Genomic DNA, 21,139 nt, shown 5'->3' on the forward strand with positions numbered 1-21,139 from the left:
TCACATGTGACCGCACTGAGAACCGATTTCGTAAGTGGTTTTTAGCCCATCACATATTTTATCATCTGTGCCGTATTAGGTGGCTTGTTTTTAATGCTTGCTAGGCCTTTGATCAACTTAATTTGTTTTAATAGTTGACTTTTTCCTGCTAGCTTTCTCATTTTCATGTTGGGTTATTCCAAAGTTGGAAATAAATAGGGAAAATAATATTTTTTGACGGCACATTGGCCAAAACGATTAGAAAACATAACTTAATTACAGCTTAACTATTTGTCTCCATTTGGGGGGAAATTCTTTCATCCTGGTTTCTATTATAACCTTCAGTATTAATGAAGACAATTGAAACATTGTATGGAATATTGCTTTTAATAAACATTCCGATTTGTGTCTTCCAGTGAGAGGGCAACTGCATTTTTAGCGCATTTTCCCATTTATGAAAAAAATGCACTATTGTTCTCGCCATGTCCGTCTGTCCGTCCGTCTGTCTGTCCGTCTGTCTGTCTGTCCGTCCGTGACCACGTTTTCGTCGACGAGAAAATGCGCTCTCTGTCACTCACTGCAGTGAGTACTGATTTATATTTTTTTATTAAACACCCAATCAATGCTCAATCATCTTTAGGCGGATCGCTCCTATTACCAATTTTAATGCTCTAATGCGCACGCATACCACGCAAAAATTTATCAAATTGAAAACGATCCTGACCTAAAAACATAGCTCTTTATCTACAATGTGTCCCTTTTAGATCTATCGGTATGTATATATATTTATTTTCGCTTCGTATTCGCGTACTTCACAAAGCGCTAAGTCAGTTAGACGTAAGAATGCGAAAAGTTGGTGTTTAGTTTAGTATCTAGTCAGTAATCACTACAACTGCGTGAAATTGCAACAACGGCGAGGAATCTGTGTGTGGAGGCAATTTCGAGCTGAGATTATTCAAATTGTATTACGGTATTGATGTATGCGGGATGTCTGAAATGAAATAATTCCTACAGTAAATATGGAATAGTAATAGATGATATTAACGTACAAATCAGCCGCATTTCGAATTGTGTCCCACGAATTTATGGCAGTTAATCTATCAAAACTTATTCAATAATGGGTTTAAATAAAAGAAAAAGGTGCGCTTGCTCATCAAAAAAAAACATTTGGTCATGTGTGTTCTCACTATTTTAACAGTCTATTCTAAATGTGCTGGTATAAGGAGTGGAAATGCCTTAGATGATACCGCCACTAATTTGAAGCACGACTGTGTGGCAACATTTGATCTGGGTCCTGTCTTAAAGGTTGGTCGAAGAATGGAGTGAAATAATCAGACGTCTGAAAATATAATTTTGAAGCTATTGAACCAAATTTTTAAGCTTTCTTGAAAATGTCTGCAAGTGCAAGGGTTTCTGCTATAAGCAAGAAAAAGAAGGTTAGTTTACGTTTTAAATGACAAATAATGGTTCGAAACAGGGAACCTCCGTAACAACTTGTTTATGTTCACAAGTTATGGTGTTAGCCTAACACCATAACCACTGTTAGGTGAATTATTGACGTGTTGTAAATTTTTGAAAAGTGGTATAATAAGGTAGTATCTCATATACCGATCTCTTTCCTTGGTTTTTAAGCGGCTAAAAATTCTGCAACCTGAGAAACAACTTGATGATGTAGCTACCTACAAACTTGAAGTAGGCTTACTCAATTTTTTCCTTACTTGTGTAATTGTGTTATTGTGTAGACTTGAGTCGACACTCCAGTAAGTAATGTTCAATTGCTCCTTGTTAAGATCTCAATGAATGACTCCAGTGTGCCAGTTTATTTGAAACAATAAATTTTAAGTAAGTAGATTAGGAAATTAAAGATGAACTGATTTTACAACATGTCCCTTCAGCTTCAGTGCTTCACTTCTTGTTTGTTTTCTACAAATCTTCTAAATGAAGTTTGGTAGGTATAGGCTACCTAAATGATATTTAACATGCCTATAATTGTCTAGTCGATCTGGAATTTTGCACACTTTAGTTAGTTTAGTATTGTTGGAGACAATGCTAAAATGAATTGACAGAATAAATAATTTTAAAAATTCAAAAAAGTTTTGAAGATCTTGAAAAATTGTTAAAATATTCATTTCATTAGTTAAAACAGGGTGCATACCTACCAATCATGGAAAATCTGGAATGTCCTGGAGTTTAATTTTTCATTTTCTAGGCCTAAAAAGTACTGGAATTTCATTTCAGATAATGGAAAATAGGTACTGGAATTTGCAAATAGGGTAAACGCAGTATATTCCGACATCGTAGGTAATTCCGTCACTTCTCTAGTTTTTCCTTTATATTAAGCTTTGTTTTAGTTCCATCAACTTCCATGCATTCGTTGATGGTTGAAATGGTGACGTCATACATTTGCGTGTCGAAATACTGCAAAAACACTAGTTCTTGGCCATCTAGTGGGAAAATATTGAGATCCAAAGAGAGACAATGCATGCCACGTGGTGAGATCNGTGATATCGAAAAGTTTGTTGGTATTGTCCAATCGTGAGATTTTTAAGATTCTGGATGTGTTTTATTTTTATTTTAGAATGTATTCATTGCAAAAATGTGTCCGCTAGCCTACAGATAAACGACTAGTTAACTTGATTCGGCGTTGGCAACACGGGATTGGATTTCAAACCACCCGCGATTTCGGAAGAGCGGCAGGCAGTTTCCAATGAGCTCAGTTTATATGATTTCACTGCAGTGGAAGGTGAGGTGGTGTAACGCGGTGGTAGGGTTGATTTTTCGATACGTTTTCATATATTAACATGAGAATATATTAACTATACAAAATTCCACAGTTTGACAGTTGACCTTGCTCCAGGTCTCATAGTGTGGCACGAGAGTCGTTGTAAAATTTATCTCAAGGTCATCTGGTCGTTGAACAACCGCATGCCAGTCGATAGTCGATAGGATTTATGCAGTTGATAGTCGATAGGTTTCTTCAGTAGTTCGATAACTTAACAATGAAAACACTAGTCGTTAATAATGAGATAACCTTAAGTCTATGTACATAATATTCTTTATATACAACAACACCTAACAGATAACGCATTAATGGTTTAATTTTTCAAACCAGCGGTGCCTTCTTAGCCTCTTAGGTTTCTTTACTAACGAATTCACCGCTTCACCTCACCGTAAATATTGTGCGTAAACAAATGCAAGCTTTCCCTAAAATACGGAGGTCACGCCTTACTCTTATCCAGAACTGCTTACTCAGTTTTAAATACTCAATCACCAGAATTATCAAACCTCAACTCTATTTAATATATTGCTACTTGCATTTGTTCGACAAATGCGAGCCACTCACAAATGGGATTCGCGAATTTCATATTCTCTCAGGCATATATAAGAATACCAGTTAGTTACAATGGGACCTCTGTTATTCACGTGCGTACTGCAAATTAAGCGTAACACATTCCTGAATCATTCATCACAGAGTGAATTTCAACAAATGAAATGATCTAAACGTAAAAATCAACCTTGTAAATCAAGTCACGACAAGTACAAGAATCGGCAACAGGACATGGGCCTATTTCTTCAGTGAATCGACACTTTTGCAGACCCGCCTACGGTCCTGGCTGCGGATTCGCGCAACTGAACCACTCACAAGTCCTTCAATACTGAACGAATTTGCTTGAATTTTATTTAATATGTGAGTTAGGAGTAAACATTATTGATACGCTGCCGCAGGAATTAATACAGATTGTTTCAAAAATTAATTTTTAATCGAAAACAATAAACATATTTTTTTCTCAACCCAGACACTCATAATTCCTTCAATAGAGAACAGATTTGCTTGAATTTTGGATTATGAATATTTAGTATCGAAACGCTGCCGCAGAAATTATTACAGATTTTTACATTAATTAGTTTTTAATTAAAACGAATAAACGTATTTTTTAAGCAACCTAACCATTCATAACTCCTTCAATACATAACGGATCTGCTTAATTGCTTAATTAAAAGCCTAATAGCTGTTAATTAAAACGTAATTTAGTAGTGTTCAATATTCGTTAGTGTTCTAATTCAAAGCCGTGTTGTATCCCAATACAGCTCACACAGCGAACGGAATTCAAATACGTTGATGTCGGCATTACGTATCAGTTAAATTTGAAGAGCTGACGCAATACGACTCACCACGTGTCAAATATTGCCACACATAGTGACGGAATATAGGGAGTTTCCATTCTAAAGGCTTTTTAATAAATATTAAGCATTTTAATGAGTTCACAGCTCGTAATTGGCTCTTCATGGCCTGGATATGGAATTACCAGATCAAAGAAATGGAATCATAGCTTGCAAATCCATAAAACCATGGCTTGGAAAATCCAGTCATGGTTCAGAGAGTAGATTTTTTCCTCACTAGCTCTAGATGAAATATCTCTTATTTAATTGTCTACAAAATTGCACAATCAGGCTGCAAGATTCCAACTGTATTGGAAATTTGACACTTAGAGGGCATGGTGTTTGTCATAAGTAAAATTCTAATCCTGCAGTGTGAATTATATGAATTTCTCTGCTTGTGCCTTGCAGGTAATTAATTTTTTTCAAATGACCCTTGCTACAATTTTCTGATGCAAATGAAAAGAAAAGCTTGTTTTTGCCAGCAATTATATTAGTATTAACTGTTGAATGTGCATTTCTACCTGCCATTTATGTCAAATTCTGCCAAATATTCTAGATTTGTCTGGACTAATGACTTGACTAAAGGAGATCTTAAGTTCTTTGAACTTGCACGTGTAGAAAAATCAATATTGAGTCAATTTTAAGTGTTGGCAGTTTTGGCAGATTTTGTCTCGTCTCGATGCATGTTGCATGGTAGGCATTTTGTGCTTATCTCGAGGCTTAACTGACAGCTGGATTAGGTCAATTTTTGTTTGAACCTTAAAAAAAAGGAAATTACAATTTATAACTGTTGTCCAATTTTTTTAGATGTTTCATATATTAACTTGCTAATCTGCATTTTGTTGGTGTGAAGAAAAATATGCCTATCTTTATTAAACAAAACTGATTTCACAAATTCTAATGGTGATAACTTGTGTCTGCTATTAATTTGTCTTCTATTTTAATTGTTCCCCTTAATTTCTAACAGATAATCGATCATTTAAAAGGCAATTGTTTAATCCAATTTGCTATGCAGGATCTACTTGATCTTTGTTTGCAATCCCGGTGTTTGCGATAAGTTAAACTCTGACTGCAAAGATCTCAATATAATCAAAGAAGAGCTATTGGCAGTGAACTAGCTACATAAATGCATGGCACTAAAAATTTGAGAACTCCCAAATGAATCTTTCTGCCAAATATCTAACATCAATTAGACTTTACTGACACAAAGAATGTAAACAACAGAAACCTCACAGCAATTTTAGTAGCTTGTGTTCATGTGTAATTTTTAACACGTTTTTAACACGTTTTTCTTAGCTTAGCTTTGCGTTTGTTTGTTAACACGTTTTTCTTAGCTTAGCTTCGCGTTTGTTTGTTTGTTTGTTTGTTTATTTGTTTGTTTGTTTGTTTGTTGTTAACATTGACAACGAAAATTAGCCCACATCAAATTTCCAAAATTCGTGTGTTGTGTGCTTTTCGCTTTAATCATAAATCTGCCGACACGCGTTTTTTGGGGCCAGCCATAATTTATTTTCTACTATTTAGTCCACAAGAAAAACGTGTTATTTTTTAAAAAGTTTTTTTAAGTATTTTTTATTATTTATTTTATTTTAATAAAAATTTATAAGAGTCAAGGATGAGATACCCAAGGGAGCAGTTGCCTTTCACCCCATTTGTTGTTTTTAGAAAATCCCATGCAAATAAAGCTAGTTTGTTATTGTGCATATGGATATGTGGTTTATGTATATTTTCTTTTCAGATGTTTCCAATTACAGAGATCACAAAATGCAAGTGATTGTTTATTTTTGCACGTTTGTTTTGTTTCTACCTTGAGTAACAATGAGCAACTTACCTTCTTGTTATCAATGTTTTTTCACTTTATTACTGTACTGACGGTTTATGTATTAGTTTCAAATGATTCTCATCCTAATTTTTCCCCATTTGTTTTCCAGTTTGTCAAGGATGGAGTTTTTAAGGCAGAATTGAACCGCTTCCTTACAAATGAGTTGGCTGAAGATGGCTACTCGGGTGTACAAGTGCGCCACACTCCTGCCCGTCGTGAGATCATCATCCTTGCCACACGCACGCAAAATGTGCTTGGAGAGAAGGGTCGAAGAATTAGGGAGCTCACTGCACTTGTGCAGAAAAGGTTTGAGTTTCCCAACAACAGTGTAGAGCTCTATGCTGAGAAGGTGGCACAGCGCGGTCTCTGTGCAATTGCTCAGGCTGAGTCTCTCCGGTACAAGCTTGTGGGAGGACTTGCAGTCAGGAGGTAAGAATCGTGTCAGAAGTTTATGAAAGCTACAGTTTGCAGTTTCATTTCTGTTGAGCCAATGACATATTCATAGTAAATAATTTAAATTCTGTTATCAGCTATTAAGATTATTTTAATTCACAAATTTTCATGTTTTGTGCCCTACTCAAAATTGATAACTTGCTGTAATTCAAGAAGTCAAATAATTAAATTATTCTGATTAATTTCTTAATGTGTTGTGTAACATATTTCTAAGTTTGGTTTTCGTGATCCTGTTTACTATTGATTTTGTTGACAGGGCATGTTACGGTGTGCTTCGCTTCATTATGGAGTCTGGAGCCAAGGGCTGTGAAGTTGTGGTGTCAGGCAAGCTGCGAGGTCAGCGTGCCAAGTCCATGAAGTTCACTGACGGACTCATGATTCACTCTGGAGACCCCAGGAGGCACTATGTTGACTCTGCTGTGCGTCACGTGCCTCTCAGACAAGGTGGGCTTCCCTGTATATTTATTCTGATATCAAAGAACCAGCTTATAGCATGTTTTGAATGCCTTCTGACCGCTGAAACTAATGTCGACTTAACCAATTTGTGTCTAAATCATCTCCAATATATTATTGGGCGTTCATCCTTTCTGATGTACAAGGATAATTCTGTCACCATGTCAGCTGAATGATGCGCCATGAGCTCTCTATTTTTTATTTCTGTTTATTCCAGCCAAACCACCATTTTATGTGTTAAATGAAAAAAAACTCTTAGAGTGAAGTTAATTTTGTCCTTGACAACTACCCACTGATCGCTCATTTAACCAAGTGTTCTCATCCTTGTGTAAGAGTAAAATTATCTGAATCTCTCCTTATCTTCGAGTTCGTATTTGGCAGAATCAGTGGAAGCTATCACACCTAATGAAATTAATTGATATTTATTTAATGTCCCTTCTTAGTGCAACTTGAGTTTGAGTTTAATTTATAACTAGCAGCGGTGTAACAATATACGTCCATACTAATACCTTCTCAATATTTGATAAGGCTTCTCTGTGGACGAGATTAACGTGGTTTATCTTGGTTTGGTGCTGCAATTTGCATCTACCTTCAATGTCGCCACAACATTTCTGTAGTATAACTTCATTTCTGTTCGAATTCAGTCTACGGTTACGAAGAATTGTTTTGATTCACTTTTCACTAATTTGCTTTAGCGGTCCCTCATGCTCTTGTGAGATGCGTGTTGGACGAGTTGTTTATTAGGTCAATAGGTTGGAGGGAAATAGTAACCTCCCCTCCGTGTGTGAAGTCATTGCTTATGACGCAACCTCACCATACAATAGGTCATGTTCGATTTGAAAAATATTTTCTTCATTTGTGGGCAGGAACTTGTTGGCACAGTTTCTAATACCTGCATGCATGAGAGGCGAGGATTCACTTAGAACTAGATCAATGCTCTTATCAGAACCTCGGTGACCGCGGCAATGTTGTAAATGGATCGCGGTATCATTTTTCTTACATTTGATAGCTTTTATTATGATTTTGACGTAATGCTTGATCCTCACAGTTTGATCAATCATTGCAATGACCGAAGCGTGTACACAGTTATATTTTTATCCCGATTCGGACAGTTTTGTACTGCAGCTATTGTCAGAGTAGTTGTTTTATGTGCTCGCAGATAGCACCTGTCCTATATCAGTTGAGGCAGTTGTTTGACCACGACGTCTTCTGATGATCTTGGATAAATGCTGTCCACATTCCTACTTTATTGTGCTTCAGTTTTGAGTGTATAAATCATATACTATTGCAATTTTAGTTTAGCTGGCAATTATTTTGAGGAACCTCGAAGCATTTCAGATAATTTGTATTTCTCATTTGCACATGTCACGTTTACTGACCACGGGTTAATGAGTAATGATCAGGAATGTTATTTTATGTGTTAGTAGAGTCACATAATTTATTTCAGTTATATTTTCCTGTTAAAAGTGACATTGAACTTGTGTTCATTTATTAAATTATGTTTGTCCTCTTCGATGCCATCCGTGCAATGCTTGGGAGGTTTCTATGGGGACGAGAATAACGTCAGCTTGCAGCATGTACTTAGATTCGTCTGATTACTTGACTGCGCTGAAACATGTATTGTATCGTCATAAAAATCGCGAATAATATGAGCAGGAGTACCTATACATCAATATTATGGCTGGACGCTTTCCTCTCTCGATAACCACACTATCTGGTCTAGTGATCTATTACATTTTAGAATTTAGATTGTGCTTGCATCACTATGAATTTAACCATCCTGTATGTTATTTCAAGAAACTGACTTCTTATTTGCGGACTATTCATTCACTTTGATTGGTGCCTGCTTTATTTTTAATTTAATCATTTGCTTTATTTTTAATTTAATCGTTTCAGAATTCTTAATTATTTGTGTGAAGGTGGAACTCGAAACGATTGAATTCGTCCATTCTAATACCGTCTCACTGTGTGGGAAGGCTTCTCTGTGGACAAGATCAAAGTGGTTGCTCATTGATGAATTCGCACTCAGTGAACATCGTAACTGTAGCCACAACATTTTACTGTTAAAGAACTTCTTATTTTCGTTATAATAATAGGTCTGTTAATGGATGTGTTATCATGTGTATTTATTTTCTTTTACTTTCGTCTAACTTAATATAAGGAAGGTTCCAATTAAAAATGCGGGCAAGAATTAGTTGCTCGTATTTCGTCCATTCTAATACCTTCGCTCAAATCGCGTGAAGGCTTCTCAGTGGACAATAGGAAATGTGGTAGCTCGAATGTCAGAGTGTTCTCTCCAATTGTGACGCACTCTGATGTTACCTCGACATAAGATTTTTTTCGCACATGCATTAATGCAAAAAATTTGGCATAATTATTTTCTTTCTTTGATTCAAAATGTTACCGATATTTTTTAAGCCAATGAATAGGCATACTATCGTGGTGCAGAAATTTAATGTATCGTTGACTTGGAATTTAATTCCGACTATCTCTAATTCCTGTCTGTATGAACGGAGAGGCATCTGTGATCTGTGTAGACTAGGTTGGCGATTGGTTTATAACTACGTGTGGAACGCGTCAGATTTAATAAAATTATCCGACAGAGCAGTTGACCTGTGATCGAAAATCCGACGACGACGATTTGTAGCACATAGTTTTATTTTAACCTGATGATTATAATTGAATGATGCTTATTTTTTACTTCAGGTGTGCTGGGAATCAAGGTAAAGATTATGTTGCCCCACGATCCTACTGGCAAGAACGGTCCCCGCCTGGCGCTGCCCGATCATGTGAGCATTCAGGACCCGAAGGAAGAGAACTTGCCTACCGAGCCGCACTCGGAGAGCAAACTCGAGAAGCCCATGCTCCCCACCGCTGCTACAATGCAACAGCAGCAGCCCGGTGGTCTGCCTGCTTGAGAATAAAGCTTGTGCTTGAAACCTGTTTCCTTGACCTGATTTCTGGATAATATGACGGTTAGATACTCTTCAGGCTCTGGTCTAGTCGTGTTTTTGTTGACAGGAAATCGTGGTCCATGTTCATCTGAGAATGTATTATTTAGAAGTATTAATGAAACAAAGCTGGAGTTGAGGTGCGAGTAGTTATATAACTTCTGAAAATCTTTGAGAATTTAAACTTGATATTTTCCACTCGCGTGTGGCAAATATGTTTGTGCTTACTTGTCGCATGGTACGTTAACCCGAATTCATTTTCCAATGTTAATTTTATGAGCTTTTTATTTTTACCTCTAATTACATATCAGACTCCACCCTCAAATTGGGTCCCACGGAAATATTGCTAGTTAATCACGAGGGCGCAGAAACTTGCATAGTTCTTAATGGCAGATTCGTTACACGTGAGCGTAAAATAAAAGTATTACCAGAAAATGATACTCCACAGTAACATGATAGCTCTGACCTGTCTGCTTGTGCATGTTAGTTCAAATTAGTATTAGGGTACGCACACAGTGAAAGCAGGTTTGCCCGCGCGGGCAACCGGCTCCAACCTGCCACAAGAATGAACATAGGATGATAATGTAAGTGTTCACAGTGAAAACCTGTACGAATAGGCTTCTGTGTTCTATGGTTTCAGGCGCCAGCTTGAGCAGGTAACCAGCACGCTGGCAACCTGCTTTCACTGTGCGCGTGCCCTTAGGGGATTGATAAATGAAAGCATTTGATGTGGTAAACTGTCTGAAAGCAAGGTTGATATTGGGTCTACTGTTTTACTGAGTAATGTAATCTGAGTATTGTTTCACCGAGTATAACAAATAATACTGAGTAAAATTTATTATATAGTGCAATCGCTTTCTAATTTGCAGCAAGATACGGAGATTCTCTTCGCTTTTTACTTCCATGTTTTCCAAGCCGCGTGACTACTCTCACCCACTGCAGCGGAACACGACGTCACTGAGCGATACGTAGTGTCCAAGGTCTACAATTGCATTGAAATTGCGCTGCGTTTGTGGAACGTGTGCGTTGTAAAATAACGATTTAACTTTATTCACATCCAAAATTTACTAGGATAATCGCAAGGCCGTCTCTTCATTCTTGAAATATCTTTCACAATATGACTGCAGAGCAGTGAGTCCATGAGTGACTGAGTGGCGGTCCTTGCACAATTGAGGCTGCACGCCCGCACCGTACTGTGACTGTCTGTGACCGTAGGTTCGTAGCCAATAGCCATCGTCCGTCGTTACTGACAGGGTAGAATTCTAAGAATGGAACTTCGAAGTTAGCTTTTAGGTTTAGGCTAGCTAAATATTATGCTTTTGGCACTTCTAAAGAATCCAGCGTCTCTGATGACTGATGTTAGATTGTTGGCCACCTACGGCATCATAACACATGTAAATCCACATTAAAAAATTAATTTTTGGATTTTATTTTTAAAATTAAGAAATAAAATGTTCAAAATTATTTATTCTGTAAATTGATGGGCATGCTTTGTCTCTGACTTCACGCAAGTGTGCAAAATTTCAGGTCAATTGGACAGGTAGGCTGGTTCGCTGGTAGCCTGGTAGGGCCGTAGGCGTAGGGGGCCTAGGCCTAGTAGCTGGTAGCCTGGTAGCCTAGCCTAGAAGTGTGTTCAATATTGATTATTGATTAGACCTATACATTTAGGTATACCTAAGTTATGTGGGAGACAAAATTTTTTTAATATCAAAAAATAAAGTTTTTTAATACCTAGCTAGCTATCTTGGGAGTTGGGCATGAACCACTATGCAGAGGGTGGATGCAGCGTCGGCAATATATGGATTTTTAAGCCCAAAGCGTCGCCGGCCATTTTAAAGATGCGTCGCCGGGTAATTTTTGATGGAAAGCCATTTACGCTGAGTAATGACGAACTATTTACAAGCCACGAACTTATTACAAGGTTGCATGCACGTGTTACCCCAAATAACTAATTTTACCCTAAAAACAGTCCGGTTGTACAGCAAGTGTCAACTGAACAAGTAATAAAGCAGTCTGACCGCTCTAATGCGACCGAAACTACGCAATCGAAAAAATGTTGTTTACATTTTTTGCGGGAACTCATCGCAACTGATTTCCGGACAAGCTTCGCTGCATCGTAATCCATCCAACGTACCGGAAACCTTACTTTTTTTCTAAATAGTTGGCTGAAGACTGAGAAATATATGAAATGCAAGAATTTCAATCTAAATGTGTCGGCAAGATCTTCTGAAGGCGAAAATTTTGCCGATAATGCGTCGCCGTAGGTCTTTAAATCTTCGTTCACTCTCTGCACAGTGGGGCATGAAGAGGCATATACGATCTGCAAACTTGTTTGCTAAGTTAATAAAATCACTTGACCGCTTAACTTGCAACTTTATGAAAAATTAAAAAAAAAATAACCAGAAAATTCACAAAAGAAAAATGTTTTGGATACCAGCTCCATCTTCAGTTCCAAAACCTAAAACACAGTTACAACTTACAAACAATTAACATTAAATTCACATTGAAGCATAAATTGCCAAATGAAAAACAAATAAGAATGAAGTAAATATGGGCACTGGGCAGACAAACCTATCTATTTATAATTTTGATATCTCTAGATATCTCATTCACCAAATTTCTGTATCAAGAAAATTCATATATTATTGAAAGATAATTAAAGGCATACTGTACTGAGTATTACGTCTGTTCCTCCACAAACTGCTCGTGCGCGGCAGCGCGACGTAGAATTGATGGCCGGGATTGCGCAAACACGTGCGCGAAGAGAATCAATTTTCATTACATTGCGCCAACTGTGCACAGCAATAGCTTAAAAAAGTGAAAATGCGCGGGAAAATTCACCGAAAACATACAGTCATACATCATCCTGAGTGTGGTCCGCATGGAAGATATCTACTTGGTGAGCCGCGAATGAAATTTTGGAGCCGTGGTTTTACGGATTTGCCAGCTGTGATTCCATTTCTTTGAGCCCTGATTCAATTTCTTTAAGCAGTGAATTTCATATCTCAGCCATTAAAAGCCATTCACGAGCTGGCAGCCGTGAACTTTTTATTAAGCCCTGTGCATGTGTTACCCTTAATCTCTCATTTTTCCCTAAAAACAGTCAACACTAACATTTGTCTTCACTTGATTGGCAACTGATAGTCTGATGATCTGATCACGTGTGCAGTCTTACCCCTCTGATGTGACTGCAACTATGCAATCTATACAGAAACATTTTAGGTTGACTTGTTGTTACATTGTGCAGGATATTTTGGTGGGATCATTGAGCATAGTGGCAAAGCAGAGAGTTTTTTAGACTCTCCCTCAAGTTCATTTTTGAGTCCCATAAGTAGACCAGTAAAGTATCCTGGATAGGGTAAACGCGGTATATTCCGTCACATTAAGGACGCATCGAGAAATGAAAAACTATGAAAAAATAACCGTATGCGTTACTCAAGTTCTGTTTGCTATAGGTGACTCTCAAAACACCGTACTACGCATCGGCAACAATGAAACGTCACAAAATGTTGCCATATTTATATAAAAGCCTTTAGAATGCAAACCTACCAAATCCCTATATTCCGTCACTGTGTGTGGCAATATTCTGCATGTGGTAAGGCGTATTCCGTCCGCGCTTCAAATTCTACTGATACGTAATGCCGTCATCCACGTGTTTGAATTCCGTTCGCTGTGTGAACTGTATGGGAATACAGCAATCCCTTGATTAACGTGGTTAATAAATTCCCCAGTTTTACCGTGTTAAGCAAAACCGCTCTAATCAAACTTAAGAATATATGGGAATAATTATAATGAATCCTCAAAAATAGCAAAGGAAAGGAAAATTATGTAGTTTGATAAAAGTGAGCAGTAGATATGGCAGCGATCTTGACCGTTGAAGGCTAACGAGTAACTAGCCCTTTACGCACTGAATTATGTTTCAAAAGTGAAAAAAACAATCTGAATTACTTTTCAGATCACGTGCAGTCTTTGTGTTGTACTGGCAGTAGCGGCGCGCCTACTCCATCGAACGTCGTTCGAACGAGTTCACAACATGTGACGCTACTGTCACACTCGCGGCTAGACTCCAAACATGTAATTACTCTCGGTAGAAGCTTTTATAGTGTGCATTGTCTCTCTTTGGATCTCAATATTTTCCCACTAGATGGCCAAGACCTAGTGTTTTGGCAGTAGTTTGATGCACAAATGTATGACGTGATCATTTCAACCATCAACAAACGCATGGAACTAAAACAAAGCTTAATATACCTAAAGGAAAAGCTAGAGAGGTGACGGAATTACCCATGATGACGGAATATACCTCGTTTACCCTACCACATCATACCAGCATTATCATACTTAAGAAATTGGTTTAAATCTTGAGTAAATGAGGAAATTAAAAATGAACTGATTCTAAAAAGGCTCTAGTTTGAGTTGAATTTTATGAAATGACATGTTTGCCGAGTGCAAACCATGATTTTTTCAATCAAACAAAAATACATGACATTAGAGCCTGATATTTCATATCTACCTACTGAAATAATGTGATATTAGAGCCACAATAATTCAGAAAAAATAGGACTTTTCCAGCCCTGCCGATCATAGAGGCTGAAATTTGAAAATCACTATCAGACACTGGCACTTTGTACTGCTTGGCATGTACGTGTGCTGCTGAATGAGGGAGATGTGCAAGCAGGTTTCCTGTTCTAAAACTCCTTCCTTTATGCTCCACTGGCCTAGTTTTAAAGTTGCAAGATGTCATAACAACATACGCAATTGCGCATGACGCACTACTAAATTATTAAACTAGGCATGATTGCATAGGAACAGGGTGATTAGATGGTATTGTATTGCAATGCTGCTCATTTGATTTTGCTCAAATCTGACAAATGTTTTTTTTCCCAGTTCTATGATAATGGTAGAAGTTTGTGATTCATCATGGCATCATATCAAGGTAACGAGTTTGGTTCAAGTTTTCCTGGACAGCAGCCCCTGTATGGCCCCGAGTATGGTGATGACCTGGCATCTGGCTTCTCCAATGACCTGAAGCCCAAGATTCTCCTCATGGGGCTCAGAAGGTGAGATGAAATAGCAATTAGACCACAGCCAAACTTCACTATTTTTTATAGTATGGATATTACTTTTATTTGCTGAACATAGTTTTGTGCTTAACTTCATTCTATAGATAATAATGAGTCAAGAAATCATTTTAGAGTCAGTTTTTGATTTTGAATAGGTAGATTTCATTTCAATGAAGAATTTACTGGTAGAAGTTGAAGTCTAATGACAAACGCTAAAGAAAATGGATATTTTCTGTCCCATCAAATGAAACCAAATCAGAAGATTGCAATTTTTTTCATTTTCTTTTGTTTACAAATATTAAATTTCATCATGTTAAGCAGTTATAAATCCCACTATTGGTTGCTTGCCACTGAATTTTTTGCTGAATGTAAAGCATGACTTGACTTCTGAGGATGATAGTGTGTCAAAGTAAAAGTTCTAAAATCATTTATTATTTTTAATGCATGAAAGTGAACTTATTACATTAATTGACATTTTAGTGTCATTTTCAACATGGACTTTACTGGTGAAAATTATTGTCTTCATGACAACCATTAAAAGATAAGATATTCTATGAACTGTCCAATGAAAAAATCAGAATATTGGTATTTTCTTATTTGTTCATTTTCATTTGTTGACAAATATTTATTGTAATTTAGGTGAGAGGTTGGGCATCCCAATATTGATTGCTAGCTGCTGAATATCTTGTTCATTTTCCAGGAGTGGCAAGTCTTCAATACAAAATGTTGTATTCCACAAAATGTCTCCCAATGAAACTCTCTTCCTGGATTCAACAAACAAGATCACCACTGATGACATCACCAACACATCTTGCGTGCAGTTCAAAATATTGGATTTCCCTGGACAAATAGATTTCTTTGATCCCTCATTTGACTCTGAAAAAATATTTGGGGGAGTTGGCGCCTTGGTTTTTGTTATAGATGCTCAAGTGAGTTTACTGGCCAAGAAATGTATAGTGCCAATAATAAAAAAATGATCAGAATTGGATGATTATTGATCAGGATTTCTGATTCAGAATTGATCTTAATTTCTGCACAGTTATCTATTTTTTTCTGGTTAATGCCTGTATTTCCAACCATGCAGACATTAGCTTGCTCAAATAACATAATTATGCAGATCAGTGACTGAGAATATATGTTTTTTTTCAGCAATAACATAAATGATTTATCAATACAAATTATTAAGTGATCTTGATTCTTGCCTATTCCACAATTTCTATGATAAATCCACAACTTGCAATAATTTGTTATAAGTTTTCCATAATTGTTCTAAATGTTTTATCTGACTGGATTTCAGGATGATTACATCGAGGCTGTTGTTCGCCTAGGGGAGACAGTGAGCAGAGTCTACAAAATTAACCCCAAGCTCAAGTTTGAGGTTTTCATCCACAAGGTTGATGGCCTAACTGATGACTCAAAAATAGAAACGCAGAGAGACATTCATCAGAGAGCTTCTGATGATCTACATGAGGCTTCTGTTGGTTAGTTATTTTCTTTGAAATTTTATGAAAATTTGATTTTTGTCGAGGTAGATTTATTGTAGAAAAATTCTGGATTTTTGTACAGATGAATTTGTAAATTCAGAAGTTTAGAATTGTGGTTGTTTAATTGGTGAGTGGAATTTTGAGTTACCTTTTGTATACATACCTTAGAATGTTCTACTTGACGACTTACTATCACGTCTGCTTTGCAAGCAAGGAAGCTTCCTAAATGTGTAATGTAGTTCAGTTGTCCAACCATTGGAATTATGATTGACACTTTATAGTCTGGTTGTTGATGCCACATTAAATTTACATATATCTTCAACATGCAACTTAATTTTACATTGAATAATTTTTCTTGATCATTTTATAAAATTATTTAAATGCTACAATAATTTTGCTGTAATTTAATCTGATAAATTTGCAGGTATCCCTGGACTCGAAAACGTGCACCTGAACTTCTATTTGACATCCATTTACGACCACAGTATCTTTGAAGCATTTAGTAAAGTGGTACAAAAACTGATTCCTCAACTACCAACGCTCGAAAATTTATTAAATGTATTTAACACGGTATGTTGTCATTCAATTTGATGCTCCATGTTGTTGTTGTGGTTCCCCGGTCTCACTTTTACAAGAGACCCCCTGATGCTCATGTTGAATATACCTCTCATACCAATAATAGTTTTTCCCATTGTAAAAGATTTAATGCATAAAAATTACATTTTAGTTAACAACATTTTTTAATTAACCCCTGTGATCTTAGATAATTAAACTTTTAATTAAAATCATGATCATGGTCCCCTTTATCTACGCTGCGTTATTGAATTTATACGAGGTTATTTTCATTCTAGTAACATGACTCTGCGTTTTACATTTCAGAATTCTGGGATTGAGAAAGCCTTTTTGTTTGACGTGTCTTCCAAGATTTACATCGCTACTGACTATTCCCCTGTGGACATGCAGAGTTACGAACTATGTTGTGATATGATAGATGTTGTTCTTGACATCTCCTACATATATGGGTGAGATTTAAATTATATGTATGATACTCTTCGCTAAATAATAATTACAAGACGGAAATTATTTTTTATTTGATTCAAGTGGACAATTTTTTTACATAACCTTCCTTAGGAGTGATGGATTTCTTCTAATCCTTATAATTAATTCGTCTTTTTCATATGTTGGTGCTCTTATTTGCGTAAAATTTACTCGAATTGACGATTTTCATTGGTAATTTGTTCATAACTTGCCTCATTCTATGTTCCCTCTTTGCAACTACTACGCTATGAAACATTTCTGATACATGCATTGTGACAGGATGGAAGAAGAAGGGCCGGATCACATGTCGTGCTTTGACCCTGCCACGTACAGCGTCATCAAGCTCAACAACAACACAGTACTGCTGCTATGGGAGGTCGCTCGATACCTCGCTCTAGTCTGCATACTCAGAGAAGAAAATTATGACAGACCTGGTGAGATAAGCCCTCCTAATCATTCTCAATATAATCGGTTAGCAATATTTCCCTTTAAATTTAGGAGTCTTTAAGATAAGGTTCTGTTACATCCTTGTATTTTCTTCTTTTTGATGCAACTCGTTAAATTATATGGTCAAATTTCAAAATTTTTTCTTGACTTTGAGACTCCCTCGGGGAAATTGGCGCTGTCACTGAATAAATTATTGATCTTAGGTTATTGTCAAATATCATCATTTGTTCAGTGTTTTAATCGATGATGATCTCGAGCGAAGATGAATACTATCCTTCTTGAGGATGATGACTTTCCTGAAAGCAAATTCCAACAAAGCTTAGATTTATTTCACTGAAGGACAAAAAAATGCCTAGATTGGTTATTTGATCTTTCAGAATGATTTGTGTATTCACTTTAAGCTGAAAAATGCTCTTCCCTGCAGCTTTTGTGTAAGGGTATTTACTCAAGATTAACTTTCTGCGAAGTTAGGCGCGAATTTATTTCAATCTATCATCAATTTTTATTTACAGGTTTGATTGAATATAACTACCAATGCTTCAGGAAAGGACTCCTTGATATTTTCGATGTGAAAAACCGCCATTCTGACTTCGAGCCATTACAGCTGGATGGAAAGTCTAAATTGAACGTAGGTCAAGGCAGTTCCTCAAAGTTGGAGTTGGAGCGCGGCAAGAGCGATACTTATGCCCAGAGGCTTGGTTACGAAACTCTGTCCTCTCTTGGAGCCCCTGCCCCAAATACGGCGCAACACCGACGCTCAGAACAGAACTTGTCTGGCCACGGCTCTGTCGTAGACGGACTGCAGCAAGACAAGATGACGTCCCAGTTCTTCGGAGATGACGATAGTTGTCACGGGGACGCGTTGAGAGCTGAAGGTTGCAGCGGCGGACATCGCGTTCCTGGAGACGGAATGCTGCGATCAGCGAGTGAGGATGGCGCGAGGGGAGGCGCTGGTGATGGCGACGCGAGAAGACAACAAGCTTCTCACCGCCCTAGTGCCAGGTATGCCAGCGAACAACAATACAACAAGCTGCCTAGCAGAGCAAATTCTGGTGGCGCGGCTGTGCAGGAGCTCATGCGTGGCTATGTTATCAGAGCGGGCGGAGGTAGCGCTGCTACCACCGGCTCCAGTGCCCTGGCCGGAGGGTCGGCTGTTGGCAACACTTACGTCATGACTGATGACGCTGGCATGGTTCTGGTGAATGGAGATACCGCCTCCTCTGGAGTCTGTTCCTAACGCCTGGCTAACACGAATCGACTTTACTCAATTGTTTGCTCGAAATGTAATTACAATTTCGTTGTAATTATAATGGAAACTCTTCCCCACTTCAGGTTTATATGGAATAATTAATGGAACTAGTTTTAGTGTCAAATTGGACGATAATGACGAACATTCGTATTTTACACAACGATTCGTATTTTACACAAATAATCGGTGTATAAAGTGGAGGGCAGGTTGCCTCGCTCTTACAGTCACAATGCCTCATGTCTTTACCCTGCTGTAAGTGTACTCTAGATATTTTTGACATCTTTATAACTTAATATAACTTATAACTTGATTCACTGTCCTCTTTTCTCTAGAATAAAGGCAGGTGTGTGTACAGTGTGTAAAATATGAAAATAATTGTGTTACCTAAGCTCTACTAAATCTATTATTTTGAAAAGAGTTCTTTTATCTATTTATACAGAACAAATCTGCCTTCTTCTTGTAGTATTGCAGAAAACAAATAAAATTTCAATCTGTATTACTACTACTTTTCATTTGCCTTCATCATGATCGACACTTAAGATCTTTTGTACAAAACTTTAGCGCGACCTCACTTGAAATGTATGGTCATTTTTTAAAAAATAAGAGGCTATAATAAATTGGCTAACTAACGAGTATATAATCAGTTGGGTTTTATTGTGAGTTTGTAGTAAGACTATGAGGGTTTTATTATTTGGGTTGAGAGTAGTGAATTTAAGACAGTTATCCATAACGGCATCTGGCCGGAGCATTGCCACAGCACTCTGAGCCTCAGTGACGGACAACCAACCTGCAGCATCTGGTCCTCTTCTGAACTCTCGCCGAGACCCGTCCTCCGTGAGAAGACGAGCTGTTGCCGTCGCCCTCAGATCTCACACCTCAAGACTGCCACCCCAGACGCTGGAAATTGTCACGGACGCACGCTGGAAGTTTCACTCCATAGTGAAGATGTGGCGTCGTTGGCAGTAGTAAGGAATCTGACTGGTGGGCTGTCTCTGAACCGTACTAGAGGCTGGAGTTATGTTCAATCTTCAAACTTGGATATGAAGAAGAGAGGAAGGTTGCCCACATAGAATCGCTAGAAATGTTGGGAACTGTGGCTAGCCAAATTAACATAGGAATAACTCAAACGACAATCTTCCCACTGAAGGATTTTATTAGTCATTATTTTATTAATATAGTAGTAAAATATTTTGTTTAGGTTTGGTGATATATCAAGTTGACATTTTTCTCTCCTCTGCAGCACGAACCACGTACACGCCAATCACAGCTAGCAGCGCGTTCAATATACGTGCGTCCGGAGTGCCACCTAACTAATAGTCACATTAATCTCTCAATTACACACCGTTCTGGTAATGAAGTATAAATTTGCGCCGTGCAAACATCGCTGCTTTGCTACAACACAAGCTCGACCATATGTGACGACCAGACTTCAGTAAAGATAAGTAATTTCCAATATTGCCTTTGAAAACCTGAGAAGAAAATAAATCATTCAGCAATCGATCTTTCGATTGCCAGGTTACGCAAATAAAGAAAGAACTGGACTAGTTCTGGTAAATTGAGATATACTTGTTACGATCATGATGATCTGCATTGCTACGCCTTTGAAGCGGGTTGCGAATAAAATTATTACATGCGATGTACTCATTATTAAAATTATTACATGCGATACGCCATATAAACCACATCATCAATTTCGTTTTACTGAAACCAAAATTCAGACGCGGAACTTTCTTGAACTATTTTGAAACTATTACTGTCATTGACAGTACAATTATCCGTAACAAGAGAGTGTGGATCTTATTTGAAATTTGGTTTCTCCAGACTTTAATGAAAAGTCAAACTTCATTTTCCCGCAGTCAATTCGTCAGAAGGACATCATAGTTCCTTCGGACAATGCACGAGAGGTTAACAGTTCCTACAATGTTAACAGTGATGCGAACGTGTGGAGTCATTTGTCATGATTTGTGACGGTATTTTTCATGTTACACAGATATGTATTTCCAGTGTGTAGAGGTAAGAGACGAACCTCTTACATATTTCCC

General features: G+C 37.5%; 2 protein-coding genes across 2 annotated transcripts; both read left to right on the top strand.

The window, feature by feature from the left end:
* The first annotated feature begins 1,238 nt into the window (after positions 1-1,238).
* LOC108677602 (40S ribosomal protein S3) lies at positions 1,239-9,807 on the top strand. The gene is made up of 4 exons (XM_018165849.2): positions 1,239-1,415; positions 6,072-6,391; positions 6,672-6,859; positions 9,575-9,807. Exons 1-4 carry the CDS (start codon positions 1,371-1,373, stop codon positions 9,784-9,786), a joined length of 765 nt encoding a protein of 254 aa, XP_018021338.1. The 5' UTR covers positions 1,239-1,370; the 3' UTR covers positions 9,787-9,807.
* Positions 9,808-10,794: 987 nt separating this feature from the next.
* On the top strand, positions 10,795-19,593 carry LOC108677600 (ras-related GTP-binding protein C). Its single transcript, XM_018165848.2, has 8 exons — positions 10,795-10,985; positions 14,701-14,876; positions 15,580-15,808; positions 16,177-16,360; positions 16,788-16,933; positions 17,243-17,385; positions 17,681-17,835; positions 18,361-19,593. Exons 2-8 carry the CDS (start codon positions 14,737-14,739, stop codon positions 19,083-19,085), a joined length of 1,722 nt encoding a protein of 573 aa, XP_018021337.1. The 5' UTR covers positions 10,795-10,985; positions 14,701-14,736; the 3' UTR covers positions 19,086-19,593.
* Positions 19,594-21,139: the final 1,546 nt, after the last annotated feature.

This window comes from Hyalella azteca, unplaced genomic scaffold, assembly GCF_000764305.2.
Source record: "Hyalella azteca isolate HAZT.00-mixed unplaced genomic scaffold, Hazt_2.0.2 contig14037, whole genome shotgun sequence".
Lineage (NCBI taxonomy): Eukaryota > Metazoa > Arthropoda > Malacostraca > Amphipoda > Hyalellidae > Hyalella > Hyalella azteca.

Coding starts and splice junctions, on each gene's coding strand:
- LOC108677600 (XM_018165848.2), top strand. CDS start 14,737: ATGGCATCATATCAAGGTAACGAGTTTGGTTCAAGTTTTCCTGGACAG. Junction 15,809..16,176: donor TTTTTGTTATAGATGCTCAA/GTGAGTTTACTG, acceptor ACTGGATTTCAG/GATGATTACATCGAGGCTGT. Junction 17,386..17,680: donor GACATCTCCTACATATATGG/GTGAGATTTAAA, acceptor GCATTGTGACAG/GATGGAAGAAGAAGGGCCGG.
- LOC108677602 (XM_018165849.2), top strand. CDS start 1,371: ATGTCTGCAAGTGCAAGGGTTTCTGCTATAAGCAAGAAAAAGAAG. Junction 1,416..6,071: donor CTATAAGCAAGAAAAAGAAG/GTTAGTTTACGT, acceptor TTTGTTTTCCAG/TTTGTCAAGGATGGAGTTTT. Junction 6,860..9,574: donor TCACGTGCCTCTCAGACAAG/GTGGGCTTCCCT, acceptor TTTTTACTTCAG/GTGTGCTGGGAATCAAGGTA.